This window comes from Zootermopsis nevadensis, unplaced genomic scaffold (genome assembly GCF_977971745.1).
Source record: "Zootermopsis nevadensis isolate Lab colony 2312 unplaced genomic scaffold, Znev_1.0 Znev_ptg000030l, whole genome shotgun sequence".
Classification (NCBI taxonomy): Eukaryota; Metazoa; Arthropoda; class Insecta; order Blattodea; family Termopsidae; genus Zootermopsis; species Zootermopsis nevadensis.
In genome coordinates, this window is record NW_028259162.1 from 13,911,078 (window position 1) to 13,930,376 (window position 19,299).

General features: G+C 36.9%; 1 protein-coding gene across 3 annotated transcripts in view; it reads left to right on the top strand.

The window, feature by feature from the left end:
* LOC110831819 (opioid-binding protein/cell adhesion molecule homolog) overlaps positions 1-19,299 on the top strand; it is a 173,273-nt gene that overhangs the window by 118,004 nt on the left and 35,970 nt on the right. For all 3 annotated transcript variants that reach the window (XM_022068248.2, XM_022068246.2, XM_022068247.2), the window contains exons 3-4: positions 5,062-5,269; positions 14,740-14,898. In XM_022068248.2, the coding sequence (XP_021923940.1) occupies positions 5,062-5,269; positions 14,740-14,898 (367 nt within the window). The remainder of the gene's footprint in view (positions 1-5,061; positions 5,270-14,739; positions 14,899-19,299) is intronic.

Genomic DNA, 19,299 nt, shown 5'->3' on the forward strand with positions numbered 1-19,299 from the left:
GTCAACTGTGCATTTATCGTTCAACCATTTCCTCTTTCCGGATATTTCACTTGGAATGTGCTATGTTTATAGGACTGTCTCTTGGCTTTACGTGGCTTCATGGCGAGATGTGATATAAAAGGAAATATGCACGTTGGTTTGAGGGTGAAAATATTATCTGATCTATTTTGAGACTTCTTTTATTAAACTGAAACCAGAGAAAGGAATTGCACTTGCTATATATCTTTGTTCTCTTATTCATAATGCGGTCCACAACGGGTAGCATGTGGTCTCAAATACTGGTCGTAACTTTACATATCATTCAAAACACCGGACGCAAGGAACTTGAGTACCCAGGAACCTGCATTGGTTAGAAGTAAAACCATGTCCAAACAGTATAATGAGGCACAATTCTTTGTGCATTTTAAAAATCAGGAGAAAATGGTTCAAGAATCTTTGAAGCTTGTAACACATTTTGTTCATTAAATCTTATCACAAATAGGACATAATATAGCACTTGTATTTTACAAGACACGTCTCTTCAGAAAATTTTATATTAATTCCTTCTTCGTGTTATTGTAGCATTTTTCCTTCTTCTTTAGTTGTTTCTAGAATAATGGAACTCGAAATGAATGTTTGTTCGATAAATTTTGGTGCAGCTAGCACTGATTGTATGTACTCTTGTTTGAAATTACTGGGCAGAAAGCCAATGGAAACTTTCTCCCATATGTTTCCATGGACTCAAAAGATAAATTCGGCTCCCTCCACCATCACTGTCCACGTGGTATGTTTCCTGAACTTCCCATGGCCTCGCCTTATGTTGCGTTTTTACAGTATTCCCGATTGTATGCAACTCCTTTACAACTTGCCTTCTAGCACCTCCCGTTGGGAATGCTTCTCCTTAAAAATTATGGCCCAGACACTCGCGTTGGGACTTTATCTGTGCTATAAATAAGGCAGACAGACAGATGTGGTACTATTTGAAAAAAAAAATACCAACTAACAAATATTTCCCTAAATAATCGATATTATACACTAGTATAGGGCCCAATCTAAACTTTTTCCAACCACTTTTATCGTCCTGATATATGATCCCTTAACAATACATTGTATGGAAACGGAGACTAATAGAAACATTTTAATTACATCCCAATGTGAAAATTTTTTGCTCGCATTCCTTCCATAACTGGGTAAAGGCTCATTTATCACAATTTTGTTGGGTACGTGCCCCTCCTGTCAACTCTTGAAACATTTGAATATTTTCACGGAACGTGGTTTGAACGGTATAGCAATGGCGGCCCCCCAACTAAATCTTTCTGATTTTTTAAAAGTGTTGAACGGTAAGACAGTGCAGTTTATTTGAGCATCACCCTTTCAAATCGCATTGAAAGTACATTTAAAAAATCATTTTAAGTAATGTATGATCTGGAGCTTTCACGGCGACAAAGTACAATAAATTCTTCTCGGGCTGAAAGACGAAGTGACTTCAGCAACCTGAGGTCCAGGACAAGATGGTTCTCGAAAGTTTGGATTTTTTCGTCATTCAACCATCTGACACGGTTGTTTGCACAAGAATAATTTATTATATAATTTCAACTGAAAATACCTTCACGGCCACTGAATCCAGATTCTTGGTAAAGCAAACAGCCGTAACAGCTGACGCGCCTCTAACCCCATCTGAGCGGTTTCGAATTTTTGTTTTGCAAAACCTAAACTGTATAGAGCAATTAAACTCACGCCACAAGGATAACTTCAAAAAGTATTTTGTAGCATGCGGGAGATCAGACATAATTCCAGAGGTAGCTGCTAAGAATATAACTGTTCCGTTAAGGATCCTACAGCGCAAATTAATTTGTATTTCTCCAATTCTAGAAAATTAAGAGGTTATATGGAAGGATTTTATTGTATTTTAGCTTACATAACCAAATAAACCAGTGTAAACAAATAACAAAATTTATTTTAGAATTGAAATTTTACGGCGATCAGACTTGTCATTTCAGAGTTAACCGAGGACTGATACGGGTCATCCATAAGAGTATTTTATAGCAAGAATTATTATTTCCCTTACTCGTCTTTCAACATTTAATTTGACATCTATCCATAAATAACGCTGCATGATCCAAGTAAGAGTTACAGAAACATAAAATGAGCGTATCTAAGAAAACAATTGATCGCATTAATCACCTACACTTATAATCTGAAAACTTTATGTTCTGTTTCACTGTTAATATCAGTTTACCTTCAGTACAGTTTTAATAAATAAAAATAATGGAATGACCATTTAGTGCTCACGTGAAGTACTGATATAGCATATAAGTTAAATTGGCACAATTTTGAAATAAAATACATATTTTCATTAATTAACAGAGAAATCGTAACATTCTATAATGGAGCAAAATTTCATAAAACATTGCATTTCGAAATGTGTACTTAATTAGAATTTCATTGGCTAGTCTATTTGACTTCAATTATCGCTTCCCTAACATTATAATTCGCACACGTACGAGATTACTAAATGGTGATTGAATTCATTGTCTAGAATCTGACCAAACAAACAGGGTCATCATAACAACTGATTGATGTCGGCTGGCGTTCATTCAATTTGACATCACGCAAGTTGTAATAAACGAAAAAAAATATTTTTACGCCTGTCGAATGCAGTTTGTGATTACGAGTTAAAATTTAGCCTACTAATCTCCCCCCCCCCAATATTAGCAGTAAAACAGAATTCTAGTTGAATGTTCGATTAAAACATAGGAAACCAGACGTATTACTCGTGTATGAATTAAAATGCATGTGGACTATCGCTAACGTTTACTAATATAAAGAGTAGAAGACGATTAATAGAAAGTGCCCTTAGGGGATTCTTCACCGTCAAAGAGGGCATACGGTTCAACAACATGAGTAAAACTTACATATGCGTTTGAGTCACAGAATAGCTTACAGACTGACAAATGTGTACACGAGTGCCCGTGCTAACTGGCAACACTTTAATTCTTTAAGACACAGTGACACTTATATCTACCAAAAGCATTAACATTTAGTAATTCTATACTTTCTCATCATGCTTATTTATGAGTTATGAAATTTTCAGTAGAATCGGTTGTTATTTAACTAACGTCAATAACAAATTAATACTATGATGGTGACCCATGTTTTTCTTAAAGTAGAACTGACTTTTAAAAAGAGAGTGAGTCAGAATTAGGCACAAATTTAACGAAATTGTAATTCTGAAATGAAGAAAGGTGAGGATATGACACAAAGCACATTACGTATATTAGAGCAAACTTTAATTTTGCCTTTGTATTTCAAAATCATCATTATGTAAGTATGTATGTGTGTTTTAGGACAGGATCCACTTGCGGACTTCTGTTAACATGGCAATGAACCTTCGAGTTGCATACAGTGCGGGAAATTACTTGACTAGCTCGACGAATTCAGTTTCTAAAGAAGGACTGTGTTCCAGAATGTATTTATTTTAGCTGGGCCATATGGATATTAATTTAAATGGATTTTCGTGAAAACAAGGTCCATACATAGAGGCACACTACTGCGTTTACAAAGAGAATTCATTGGCTATCCCAGCGGAATGCTGAACTCTTTTCATTAATATTCTGTTTCAATTTCCAAATCCATTATTATTTCGGTAAATCTAAATCCCTAGAAGGTACATAAGAGTTTTATTTCATTTTGATTCTCTGTTTATCATTATTTCCATTCCTTGTACTTCCATCAACGTTCCGCGTATCAATTCGAGTAATAAGTAAGCACCAGGCTGTTATTGGTTTTGTAATTTCAACATCTGCTGGAAACGTGTGGTTGCCAATCGTGATTTGCAGCGGTCTCTGAGGCTGGATTATCTGATATATCCCATAAGTTGCATAAATGTGTCCTCGATAGTAACATACTAGCATCCACCAAAACTATTACTTCCCTAAATTACTTTATTTTATAATTTATCACTATAAACTGCACCATGTCTCCTCACATTCATTAGTAGTGCGCGGGACATTTAGGAAGAACATAATAAATAAAAATAATAAAACATATGGCGATACTTGCATTAATTCAGCATAAATACACATAAATGTATAGGCCTACATATATTCACACTAAAGTTTACGCAGACAGACTTAATTTCTGAACGACGCTGTACAATGGTTAGCACGCCTTAGAGTTTTCGGGATTTTCCCGGTTGAAGTTCTGGCTATAGTAGAACGGCTATCTTGGTTGAGTGATTCTCTGCACATGTGACGTATGACAATGCCTACCTGATTCACTACACATATTGTTACTGGGCCTTGTTTATTATCTGATGCAAGTGTATTATAATAATCAAACTTCTATAACCTGTGATATAAGTAACAAAACTATATCTATAGGTCTGAGATTTAATTAAGAAGGTGACAGTTGCTAGGCAGCCAGTGAAAGAATTCCTTGTTTTTAAAGGAATCGAAAATCTATTATCGTGTCCACAAGTGCTCACACCCGAAATTCCCCTGAGTAATATTAATCTTCTCTACATTCTAACAATACTGTTAAGACCCATTTTCAAATTATTTTTCTATCAATGGATCTTTTCCAAAGGATTTTTTTGTTAATAACAAACTTCCGACTATAATTTTGTTCCAGTTTCTCGTGTCACATGAGTATCTCTTTCACCGCTCATCTCACCCTACCTTCTTTGGCAATCATGAATATTTCGTGATTGTTTACAATATATTTTGGGTAACATATCATACACCAGTGACGTGGTAAAGAACATAATGTGTCATAGTATGTAGAATACGAATATCCTGTCTGAAGGACAATATGCTTACAATAAAATTATAAAATTCTGTAGTACGTAATTTACAAGGGTTTTACATTTTATGTGTAAGTGTACGACCACAACATAATGTTCAAATACAATAAGCCTGTTATATTTATAATTAAATAACCCTTGCTCTCGTTACAATAAGAACAGGGCAAGGAATTTTACACACAACCTGCCACTAACGTCCATAATGTACCGATTTATTTGATAACATGTCCTCATGAAAACTGCAGTTTACAATGTGTTTCGAATTTCATTTGTTTCAGGTAGCATGGCTCAGAGGCGATACTCAGACAATCCTTACAATCGCCAGTCATGTGATCACCAAAAATCATCGCATTGGTGTGACTCACAGTGATCACAGAACATGGTTTCTACATATCAGAGAGATGAAGGAGTCGGACCGTGGCTGGTACATGTGTCAGATCAACACGGATCCCATGAAGAGCCAAATCGGCTACCTGGAGGTGGTGGGTGAGTGTCTGCCAACAAACACGTAGTCTGATTTGTGAAGACGCAGGGTGGGGTCCGCAAAGTGACAAGTTTCCGAAGCGCAGTGTCGGAAGTAGGGAGCAGTCAAGGCTTCTTGAATACTTTAACCTCTTAGCTGGAATAGATTGTTGCATGACTCAGGTAAAGGTCCATTTATATACTTCCGGGCCGTCCGTTCATTTTCCGGACAAGATGATTTACACCTTTCAGGGCAGTGTCAGTGTCTAGGGAATGGATTCTGGGATCGTGTTTTCGAAATCCACTAGAGAAGGTTTTCCTTGTCTTGTGTATATAGAAGCCTTGCGACTGACCGACTCCTTGTCTGAGGCGTCTCGCCAACTGTTGAAATACGTTTCCGAAACCTTACATGAGAATGCATTCTGCGTTATCCACACGACTGCAGAGCCACAGAGAAAGTGAACGGCCGTGTCAGTACCATTGCCTATTTTGTCAGATTTGTTTCTTACTGGTTCCTGCGTTGGGTGTGAAGAAGACAGCATTTCATCCTGAAGAATTTAACTGGTCATTGTCCTTCAGATAGAAACAATTATCTGATAAGCTTTGACACAAATGTGTTCATGAACGCTGGAAAACCGAAAGATTATGGGTAAACAAGCCAATTTATTTAAGAATGAGGCTAATTTTATTAATATTTTAGAATGTTTCAGCGTACATATAAAGTTCTACATAACACGAATAATGATATGGCCTAACTACTTTATTGCTTTTATTGTACGTAATCCGACAATTGTTTTAAATCAAAAGAAATATCACGGCAGTGAAAGCGAGTCCTCAATCAATATGGCGGTTATTTCTTAATCGGAAATTATTTAATATTAAGAAGTTTTCACTACAAATGGAGCCTGAAGCAGGAGTAGATCTCATCTCAACTGTCATGTAAACGAAATACATAATTTACCTCAGGCAGCTCAAATGTTTAATTTAAAGTAGTCACAGAAATATCTCACACGAAAGAATTGTTTCTCATACACTATTTCACAAGGAATGCCACTTTTTTAATAATAAGGAAAACTTTCCAGATGTATAATAAATGTAAAATTCCAAAAATTATATTACACTACACGAGACACCCAATGCCTTTTAAATTTTAAAATTCAATAACTATTATATTATTATTATTTAGTGTTCTGTCTGACGACAGGTCCATTGTTATGCCCCAAAACTATAATTGTTTAAAATATAAAATTAACTAAATTATTATTACTTGTATGCCGTAAACGATTATGGAAAGTTATCATAAAATATTCCTTTTAAAATTTACTTAAATATCCATTTTACATTGTAGTTCCATTTTCGTCTGATAAAAATGTTGTTTGAGGTTCTTGTTTATTTAGTTGCAGACGCTAGCTGCTGGTTATTCCCCTCAGGAAACGAACATAAGTCACGAATTAATTTCATGCTGTTGGTTTGAAAATAAGAATAAAATTGTCTGCAGACTGTGTGGTCTTTTGAGTAAATGTCTGAAAGATAAGACATCTCAGAAGACAACAAGCGATAAATCTTTACTGACCACAACAAATCGCATATGGAAAATGAATCTGTGGCAGCAAATAAATAAAAAATTATTTTCGTGATTAATTGTCTGATATAATCATTTTGGAAACAAATGTACTAAATCCAAGGATTGTGTTTTTATGTTGTAACAATAATTTCTTGCTTGGAGAATGATAACAATAACAGTTCTTTAATGACACTAACATGGGACAAATATCACAGAAATTTGCTGGGACATTGTAAGCAATGCGTCTATATCGATGAATTGTTTTAATTTAATTCTCTTTCAATTTGTTCATTTTTAATGCACACATTCATTAGTGTATGACTGTCACAGGCTGTTACCAAACAATCTGATAAAGGAACCCAATTGAATTGTTCTCATGAACAGTAGTAATGCTGCTTTACCATGCCAAACGTCTTATTCCTTATTGGCCTTCATAAAAATTGAATTCAACTGAGAATTTCGTGTTCGTGAATGCCTATTGGAAAAAATTACTGTTGAGTTGAATTTTAAATGTTCGTAAGTTACTGTCAGTAGTCTGTAGAGCCCAATAATTATTCCATGTTTCTCAAACACGTTACCATGGAGATGAGCATTATTCCACGCATCCAAGCAAGTACGGCGTCTAATATTACAGCATCGATTCGATCATTCAATTTAAAAGTAATGTATTCCGGTTTATACGTTTACCTTACATCCCTACCTAACCTATCAGCCCCACTGCACATTTGCCTGTGAAGTTCAGTGGAACGGAGGTCAGAAAAGGGGAAAATGAGCGAGAGAGAAGGACCGAAAGAAGGGAATATAAAGGACTTGGGCAAACAAGGAAAATTGCGGATTAGACATAGAAGAGGGCTAATGCTACGCTTCACACATATTTCGTGTTTCTATTGGTGGTGTCAGATTCATTTCTGTTTATCGCCTGCCCCTCACAGTCTACGTATTACTCGGAAAAAGCCGAGGAATACCAATTACTATCGTCTAGAAAGTCAATACTATTCCCGTCCCTTGCCACCGGACACCATCTGCCTGCAAGTCGCTGCTTCTTTCAGGTCACTCGGCCGTCGTAGTCGTTGTGGTTAGCGGAAAGTCGGTTTAAGGTTTGCTGGCTGCTTCAGTCTTAGAAGTGAGGTTAAGCCAGGGGAAAAAAAGGGTTTGTGAATTACAGATTGGAATGACCTTGCACAGGATCGGAGGTTCTCAACACAAAATGAATTAAACAAATTCAAAGGAGTAAAGAATTCTTTATATTTGCCTTTCTATTTGTTCCGGCTATAGTCTTATTATTACTGGATAACTCCTTTTTAATTGACTTGACACGGTACATTCACTATTTTTGGTTGTTCGCAAATTGTTTACCGTCTCTTAAATATTTCCGGAATGTTTTCTCAGTAACTACCACTTTCTGAGTCTTTGTTCTTTCTTACTACAACCCCTTCGCCGCCTTCTTCACAACGCCACTCGGTCGCGTCATTTTTCGTAGACCGAGCTGACCTTCACCGTCGAGGACAAAGCATCTGTCAAACTTGAAATATAATATTAAAAACTTAAATCACTTGAACTATAACAAGAGAAATGTTCAGACATCTATGCAGTGGATGATTGCCATGGATTAGAGTTCAAGTAGAATGGAAGGGATTCTTCGACGTCGGCGCCATCTTGACATTTACTATACATTTTACTAGCTGTCAGATGTTATGAATCCCTGACAACAAGGTTCACTAACGTTGTTCTAAACGCGTAGGGTCTTGTGGCACGGCACCATAATTTATCTGATTTACTGTTACGTATAATTTGTCTTGGAGCCCTGAAGAAGGGAGATAGGTGTTGAGGAAGGTAGGTTAGTTTGAACCACTACAGCAATTGATTAACTTTAAAGTGACGTTGTACTTTATGTATTCTTTGAAATAACGCATTGCATATTCCTTCCTTAGGCGGTGTTATTGTTTTAATCACTTGTGTTTGCAATTCTGCCAGACTGATTTTCCATGCGGACGGAACAAGAACTTCAATTAGAAATCTACCTGCCATGTCTTATAAATTGTCTATTTTGTTTGGAAATCATTAGGAAGCACACTCAGACAGGCCGCATTTATTATTATCTCATAGCATTTGTTCCCTTCAGAATCTATTATAATATCTAAGTGTCTGAATTACCCTGACCAATTATTATATGCTCACGAGTAAACCAAAGTTTCTTACAGGCCTGCATTGAAGTTAATTATTTTTAACATTTCGTGCATGAAATAAAAATAATGTTATGAAATCAATTATATGAGATGTTAATGTCACCTGAGCAGGTTGCTGACTAATCAGAAATAACACAAGGTGATACTAAAATATTTTTTCATAACGTAAAAATTACGCCAGTGCCCTCACGGTCTAATGAACGTAAAGTGTTTGCCTTGGAATTTTGGGATCATCGGTTCGAATACATTTGGAGGTTCTAACGGTACACGCATCTTTCCTGTTGTATTCCTTCATTGGAGCCATTAAATTGGACCAATTCTTCTCACTAGTCATATAAAATATGTAACGCAGTGGCATGAACTTAATTTCTTGGCTCTAAGTATGTTTTTTAAGTACTAAGTTGGAAATCGTTGAATAGCTACCATCTGTTATATCTTAATTATATTAGTTTACCACGCAGATAAAGATCCATACAAATAACATTATTAATTGTTAACTATTACACAATTCCCTGAAATCGAATTAATTATGAGTCTTGATTGATCCTTTTTTAAAGACAAAGTACAGTTGACTTCATTGGAATTTTATAAACACAGAGTATATGAAAGTAGTAGAAACACTATAGAAGACACAGAATTTAATCTTGCATTTTAAGATGTGTAATTTTCTAACATAAATTATTAATTATCTGGTAGATGTTCTGAGGCAGCCTGTAGGCACTTCCGAGTGATATTTTAAAGTTGTAATCATATAAACGTGTGCATGGAACACGTAAATATATTCAACACGTTTCAAACATGTCGCATCCTTTCAGTTTGTTCTCGTAGAAAACAAAATGACTTAGATCTGTATGCACAGATCTTCAATACCATCAAACGTTTCTGAGATTTCACCCCAAAGACACCGGCAATAGAGAAAAACGAGAAAGGACGTGCGTTTGAATAAGATGAGTTGGTTTACGGCAACAGCATCAGCATCCAGAAATAAGTCAGTGGAAGATTGTGTATGTGATGCTTTGTTCAATTGAGAGATCAACTTTTGAGACGACACTCTACGACTATAGGCTGTAGGACAAAACGACCTCGTTCATCGACTTCTCCCGCAGACACTGGTTTTACAGACACTCAGCACAACATTTTGATAAAAAGAAAACTTGTTCTGATTTAAGAGACAAATAACATGAGTTTCTACATTGTAAACATATCCATAACATTTTTCACTTACGCTGAAATCATACTGATAACAGAAGTGGATAGAAAGTGTTCATTCCGAATTTAACCAAAATAAGGCTTATGAATACAGCTTAAATATGTATATAATCTAATCGCGGTTGAGTGAAGAGTTATAGTATCTAAATATGAAGGCTTCAGTGTTAATAGTACTAAAAGCAAATGCCTCTGTAACGATGCTTCTATAAATAGTTGAACTAACATTATTCAAGTATTACCTCATTAAATTTAAACTAATTCGCACGACACTAAAAGTTACAAAATTAAATGCTTCGTGTATTAAAATATATATCACCATATTTATGAATTATGATCACTAACATTCAATATCCCAGGCATTTTTGGTGATATTTTCACTTCACGATTTAGCATGGCTAAAGATCAGATGTACAAATATTAGGGTACTAATTTGCATGCAGTTTACAATAAAGTTTTAAAACTGTCTCTGAATTAGTGCGAATAAGGAACGGATAACATGATGAAACATGTGATTGGAGTTTTGATAAAGGTTAAATATTGAGTAAGTTCATTATGTTTGATAGCGTAGACCTATTAATTGCTGTCACATGGAACATTTTCAAGGAACATGACTGTCATGGCAAAATATATGTTCAAATCTGAAATTTAAACAATATGTTGTTAAATATTACGTATATATTACTACAATCCTTTCCCGTCTGTAAGATCAACTTTGGGTAGACCTATACGGTTCGTTAAGTAGATTAAAATAAAAGACTTGGAAGCAATGTTATTCAGATTAAAATTGCGGCAGCTTCAGAGCCCTAAAGTAGAGAGAGTCCACAAATTTATGGTGCGGGTTTAAATCGTTGTTTTTCACAACCACTGATACAGAAACTTGAATGAAAGAGAAATTATAATCGTTTACGTGTGTTTTTAACGAAATTTGATGTGATATCCGTTCGTATCTTCGCATGTAGAATATTAACATGACAAAGCTTCATCGTGTTCCACTTTTACTGGAAGACTGCAGCTTATCTTCAGAATTCAGCTTCGAGCAGCAGTGTAATAACAGGGCCAAATGTTTGAAATGTTCATAATTTAATACAACATTTATTTTGAAAAGCAGGTAGAGTATACTAAACTACAAGATAAAATATTAGGATTTAAAAATTTATGCTACTGTATATTTTGTAGTTTTCTTTTTCTAGTAAACATTATTTCATTTGAGAACTAAATTTCTTAGGAATTTTCCAATTTTCATTTTAAACAGTGCTACAAAATTCAGTTCTTCAGACAAACGTTCCTAAGTTGAAAACAGGGTTCAGTAATTTGTGGTTGTTTAACACTAACTTTGTTTCCCTGGAAGCCGTATTATCTCTGCGAGATTATTTATAATTTAGTTATTTATTTTATTATTCAGTCTAGTACTCTTTTCTAAAATAATTCTAAAACGACCTGGACACCGAAGATGTAAATTACCCTTTTCATATAAACTGAAGGATAAGAGATGTCGGGAAAATCCGACAGAAATATGGTAAGAACTCCTAATACTTGCAAACGAACAGACCAGGCTGTGACGTTGAGTATTATTATCAGCCAATTATAATATTCACAGTCAGTGGTTACAGAGCTTAAGTAAATACCTTTATATTCCATAGTATATCAATTCTCCTTTAAAACACTGTGTTACCTAAAACGCATTGCTCTCAAAATCTGTATTTACATTTCACGGATGAATGTAGTCTCTGGTTTTGCTAGATATAGACGTCCATATACTCTGGGCTAAGCCTCTGCCGGATAATTAACACCACAGACTCTTCCCTTGCCTTCGTCTGCATTTTGCTTCGAGCACACGCAAGTGGACTATTATCATCATCACCTCACTCTTTGTGCTAATAGGATGCAAATGTATGGAAAACACCACTTCGTATTACATAACATCACTTCAGCAAGTCGTGCTATTTAGCGCCCGCCAGCACTGTGTTGTACGCTTTTTCGCTTGTCTCTTCTTTGATTGCTTGGAGCCAACAAAATTACAGCCAAAAAGAGCGGTTAAAGGAGTACATAGGAGAACGCGATAAAACCAATGATGTTTGCTAGCAGGCGTAATGCGTGGTTTTGTTATCTAACGTTGTAAAGACCTTATTCAAGCTCATATAATGAACGTAGCTGTTTGAGTAGTTTGTCACTCTTGATTTTATTCGATGGTCTTTGGTTCGACTGCCTGTCTATAGGTCTGATAGTGAACGCAACATTTAAGTGTGTGGGGGGGGGGGGGGGTGTTATTATACTCGAAAATGTTTTGGACAATTTGTAACTTCATAAAATTAGCATAATATTTTCCTTCCACATCTTTTAAAATTCACCAGTGTTATCATCTTTACAGTGGCCATTACATTTATTTAAATTTTATTTACTTTTATATGGTATAGTACATGAAGCTCTCAGTGTCTCAGACTGTCGAATGACAGAATAATTAATATATAATCAATTATAAATTGTGTGTAAGAAAGCGGTGGCGATATAATGCAAGGTACTACCCAGTATTTTCGTGTAATTACTGAAAGATACGAGGGACGCCAGTGAGAATATCCGGTCTCCGGGTCGAGATCTAAAGCTGGTAAGTCTCGAATACAAGACAGGATTAATAATCACTCGGCTACGATGCGGAACACAATTAAACAAATACCAAACCAACTTAGCTTATGACATGAACTGGATCCTACCTAAGTCCTTTATTAGAAATTTACTGAAGGATTACTTTCTTAAATTTACACGTATGGCTGGTAGTTTTAGAACGTACAATAAACAAAAACGTGTTTCTTAATTTTTTGTTTTGTTAAAAGAGGTAAAGATAATTACGCAAAAGGACTTTTTCGGTATTTGTCTTCAAATAATATTGTTAGGTAATTAAAAGATGTAAGTATAATTAATCCTTCGTACTTTCTAAATTAAGGATTAAAGGATCGGAAAGTTTCAAGACTGTGTCAACAGAGGGCGAATCGGATGTATTACGAGCTTCTGCCGCTAGGGGGTGCGGCCTACATTCATAGTGAATCAGTGTGCCAGCCGGCATCATCGAATTAGCATTTGTTTCTTAGTTACGGGCGTTCAGGTAGTGCATTACACCGACCCTCCTGCGATTTCGGAATGGCGTGTGCATCAAATTTTTCCAAAGACTCGCCAAAACGGCTACGGAAACCTATGAAATGCTAAAGCAAGCATTTGGGGAGTCCGCAATGGGTCGTACACAAACTTTTGTGTGGCATTCACGTTTTAAAAATGGCCGAACCTCTGTCGATGATGACGAGCGTTCTGGACGACCATCTTCGAGCACAACGCCCGAAAATGTTACGAAGATTCGGCAGGCCATTCACGAAGATCGACGTCGTACCATCAACGACTTGTGCGACATTGTTGGGATAGGCTATGGGACCTGTCAGCTGATTCTAAAGGAAGAACTCCACATGCGACGCATCGCAGCCAAGTTTGTGCCAAGGCTCCTGTCTGAGGACCAGAAACAGAATCGACTTCTCGTTTATCAGGAGCTCAAAGATCTTGCAAGAACCGACCCCAATTTCCTTTCTAAGCTCCGTGTGACTTCTTCCTCTTCCCAAAGATGAAAATTCAGCTAAAGGGAAGGAGATTTGAGACGATAGAAGAGATTCAGGCAGAATCGCTGATGGTGCTTGACAGGCTGACAAAGAAATATTTCCAGGGATGCTTCCAGGCTTGGCAGCGGCGCTGGGATCGTTGTGTTCACTCCCAGGGGAACTACTTCGAGGGTGATGGATGAATTTAATACCTGAGATAAGTGTACGGGTTTTTATACGCGCAGTCTGAAAAACTTTCGATCGCACCTCGTATGGGTTAATAAGTGTGCTTTAACAAATATGACAGAAACTTTATTCTTAATAGAGGATAAGAAATGAGATAAAATATTAAGCAAATAGTTATTATTTAGTGTTCTGTCTGACAACAGGTCCATATGAACAGGATCCTTCCATCCTTTTCTCGGACTGGGACCTGTTCATATACGTTCTTGGCAGATGATCCAGAAGTGGTTTGCTATTGCCTTCTTCTGTGTGTGAATGGAGTAATTGTTGGGCTGCCACAGAGAAACCGGGAAAGCCCCCAGAGGAAACCTCCGTGTTGCCTAAACCACGGCCTTGCCCAACACAAGTTATAAATTCGGGCACCGCCGGGAATCGAACCCGAGACCCCAGGATTACAAGGCCAGAGTTCTAACCGCTAGACCACCGTGGCAAATAGTAGGAAAATAATTTTCGATTATGTACATATTCCTAACTAGTTCTAGATACTAAATGTAGTTGGGTTTCGGGGTAACTTGATGTGCTAAATAAATTCCAACTCTAATAAGAAGTCTTTGTCCTCGTCATCACCTGTGAAGTTGGGGTTTCACGTTTCTCCAAAACGCTGGTATCTACTGGCAAGTCAAAACTGCGTTATAATCCCGAAAACTAACGTCAGCATGTCCATAAGCGTTATAGGAAGAGGGACTTATGCATGTTTAAATGTGTTCCTGATTGCAGTTCCACCGGACATTCTCGACTACCCGACCAGCACTGACATGGTGGTGCGGGAGGGGACGAACGTGACGCTCCGATGCGCCGCGACGGGCTCACCCCAGCCCAGCATCACCTGGCGTCGCGAGGGGGGCGAAACCATCCCTCTGGGCAACGGTCAAGAAGGTAGGAACGCCACCTTCATTCTTTCGTATCAGTGACATGGGCAGAATGTTTTGAATCTTTTAAATCAGGGTTTCTCGCCCTTTTTCGCTGGCGTACCACTAATTCTAATTGAACATATTAAATGTACCACCAACCAAAGGCGTTCGGGGAAAACTTATTTATGTTAATATTATTTTGATTTTCTTTCTTAGTTCGCGTACCATTCAACATTGGCTCGCGTACCACCAGTGGTAAGCGTACCATAGGTTGAGAAACGATGTTCTAAACAGCTCACTTCATTCCAAATCCACATTCGCATGTTTAATTCATTGTTGATATGGCTTAAGTATGTGACACTCATGGTGAAAATAAGTAATTGTTACATGTCGCATATCGTAGGTTATGATGGCGTAAATTAATATTAGGATGACGGAGATATCAAAGTGGTGAAATGAGAGGGGCATGTACTTTACATAAAGGAGATAAATGAGTGCAAATATTTGATTGGAAATCCTGTAGGTAAGATACCACTCCGAAGGCCTAGGTGTAGGCGGAGGTGGAAGAATAATATTAAATTGTTGGGAAATTTGGATTTTGGGGTGTGGGTTCAACAAATCTGACTCAGGACAGGGGGCGGAAGCAGTCTAGTGTAAACACGGTAATAACTCTCATGCTCCACAAACAACGTCTAATTCTTCACTAATTAAGCATACTGTTGTTTCTAAAGGGGGACTCTGCTCCAAGGAGTCAGTTATTTAGTTAGGAGATTAACAATTATTTATTTTAATCCGTCTTATCACAATATTTAAAATTTCTTATAATTAAGATACTAAAATATCATTGATGTTCCATATCGATTGATCGATTTACATTTTGGAACATCTTTTACACAACATGTTTCGGTTTTTATAAAACCATCATCAGGTGTAAAATATATCTAAGAACTTAAAACTCAATTATGATTTCTGTAGTATTTTGGTGATGTTTCATTACGTTTGTTTTTCCATTTTTTGGGCGAAGGTGTTGTTTTTCTTAAATTTTATTAGATGTACATATCGGTCTGTAAGTAAAAGATTGAAAGAAACACTAAAGAATTTGAAAGAATTTATAAAAGAATTTAGAGAATAAAATGCAAAATATATAAATTATAGTTAGAAAGTATCAATAAAATAGAAATAAAAATAAAAATAAAAATAAAACATACCAAAGATGTAGGAGTGATTTTTCCGATATGTCCAGAAGTACTAGTGTCTTCAAATAGGTGTGGGTCAATACTGACTGTGGTTGCTTGTGGAAGGAGTAAGTGAAAGGTGGCTGTCGGGGTTGGGGTTGAAAAAAAAAAATTGTTATAATATTCACAATATGACGCAATTACACTATCTTAGGAGATTAAATTTAACTTATGTTCATTATGGCGGTGATTGATATAATCTATATCCTTATCACGTAACATGAAATGTCTTGATCAGCTGAATAACTACTGCTCAAGTGGGTTTCCGAATCTCGGACATACACATACAATCACAGAGGTTAACACTTTGATTTAAAAGAATAATCTCAATGCTCGCCGTGTTACTGCAACAAAATTCGGCAAATATTTATGCTGCATATCAATTATTATGTTTCGAAAGCTTAATAAAAGGCCTATTCATTCTATACGTATCAATCATTAACACAGAACAAATTTATTCCTATATTCAATAGCTATATTCGTGGGACTCGATCCCAGAACTGTTTTAGGATAGTAAACCATATTTCCATATCTCAAATCTCTCCACGTAAACAAATAATTTTATACTGGAAGACCGTTCTTTCATTGTCCTTAGATTCCGATTTACAAACTAATTTAAGTAACTGGTAAGTGGAGGATTGCACACGTCAAAATTTTAGAATTTCACCTGGCCCGGCCAGAGGAGCACTTGCCTTGAGAGCGAAGTTCATCTTTAAGCGTCTTACCTGTACCCCACCTAAGTCTGATTTCATTCAATTCCAGCCAGAACGAAGCTCAAACTATTTACACTCTGCCCTGACTAACGTATCATTAATATATTTTTATTCCGAAGCAAGAAAGCCAGTAATTCTCAAATAATTTAATTCACGACGCTTGAACGACATCTGAGGTTCAGGAAAGGTACAAACATCTTATGCGAAGTTCGTAAGTTATCTTGAACTGTGTCTAGAAGGGCCGCTAAGAGGATCTCAGAAAAATCCAAGTTGGTACGTTTTCTTTTCCTGAGCCTGACTGTGTCACGAATATAAGATGTGTACAAGTATGAATAACATTTTCTTTGCTAAATATGCATATACGAGAAAACCCGAAATGTTCTGTAAAACGTTTGATTGCTATAATTTGAACCAAGCTCCAACCCGGCCCACACTCAAACATTATCTGTGCTACCAGCCTCAGGCCAGACCATAGAGTCAAGTGGGGCTGGAGCCCGAAGTCGAGGTCGGTGTCCGTGCAAACGTCTAACTGTAACATTTATCTAGAAAATCTGGGGTCACAAAATATTTGGAAAATCATAAAAAAAAATGCGCCATTATTTTCCAAAATGAGTGTTCTCAAATGTGTATTGTGCTGAAAACAATGCAGGAGAACTTGCTACTTATTTTAAGTATTTTTCCCGATGCATTTTTAAAGCTGTTAATATGGCAGAGATCAGATTGCTTGCTAGCTGATCTGCCTAGTACTGTGGATAGTTGCACTCGGCACGGCCTGGTCGGTGCACGGAACGGCCAGGTAGAACGAGTAAAAAAAAAACGAGGAGTTGCGCGCGCAGTGCTTATGACCTTACTCTTCACCCCAGCGACAAGAACACGCATGTGATATGGACCTTACCACACTCGGGAATCTTTTCAGTTTTATGAAGTATCTAAAATCTAAAACTATGGTGGTTTAATCGTACAATTCTTTTAAGACCAGTATACGATGCCATAATCTTTAAACTAAGAAACGAGTGGTTGGATAGGCAGTGTGTATAGCGCAGTCAGTACGATGTGCCGTAATAATTGAAGTATCAGTGTCGTGATACGCTATAGATGACAAGTGTTGAGTAATGACATCTGAAACTGTTTTCACTATGACCTATGCTAATTCGATCCAGCTTTTACGTTTCATAGCGAGAAGCAAAATTATAACCCATTTAAGATCTATGAGTCTGTGATGATCCTTAGGCACTTCATCTAGCTCTTCATAGTTGACGTTATAGCACATATATATAATTATACTTCATCATCATCTATGGCGCTTCGGCCCGTTTTCGGGCCATAACTTCCCCATAATTATACTTAACAGGCATAAATTAAATGAATATGTAAGAGATAATTCCATTTTGATATGGACAACCGTCTTTAAGAAAAATTTCATTTTTTTAAGGCGGCGAGTACGAAAATGACTGTCTTCCAGAATGGTGCGCCGTGTAGGCTGGTAGACGTTTATAGCGGTTAGAACGCTGGTCTTGTAATCCTGGGGTCTCGGGTTCGATTCCCGGCGGTGCCCGAATTTATAACTTGTGTTGGGCAAGGCCGTGGTCTAGGCAACACGGAGTTTTCCTCCGGGGGCTACCCCGGTTTCTCCGTGGCATCCCAACAATTACTCCATTCACACACAGAAGAAGGCAATGGCAAACCACTTCTGGATCATCTGCCAAGAACGTATATGAACAGGTCCCAGTCCGAGAAAAGGATGGAAGGATCCTGTTCATATGGACCTGTCGCCAGACAGAACACTAAATAAATATATAACATATTTGTCCATTATAGGGGCGATAGCCCTGCAATTACCTCTGAAACGTCGGTAAACTTGTACCAGACTACACGCCGTAACGTCCCAGAGCACAGTCGAATTTATGTAATATTTAATTCTATTTTTTTAGTAATTTATAGAATTCATTTACATTTTTTTATATCTATATAGCAATCAGGGAGAATATGGAATGGCTCTACGTACTACTGCAAACTCATAAATCAATTCGAAGGTTGATATTCTATTTCCGCCCCAGTTATTTTAACAATTTAGATATCCAATAACATTTCCTCCCGTTTCCGTTACTGTTCTCTTTCCTTTTCAATCAAAGGAAGCTATAATCTTTTCACTTGCCACACACGGACATTTCGTCTTGCGTTTTTTTCTACGGTGGATTCTTAGAAAATTACTTACTTCAGATATAATTTTTCGTTACATAGTAAATAGCAGTTAGTCCTATAATTCCTGTTCTTTTATGGATGTAATTCTTGATCTCTTACCTTACGGAAATACGTAGATTGAGGGAGTGCGTGAACAAGATTACAAAACACAATTTATTTAGCACTGCGGGAGTGGACATAACAAAAAGAAAACTGCGTAATGAGGAACTCGGTAATTTTCACTCTACGCCTAAACTTAAGATAGATGAGTTTTGTAGTAATGAACCGTTTAATCTG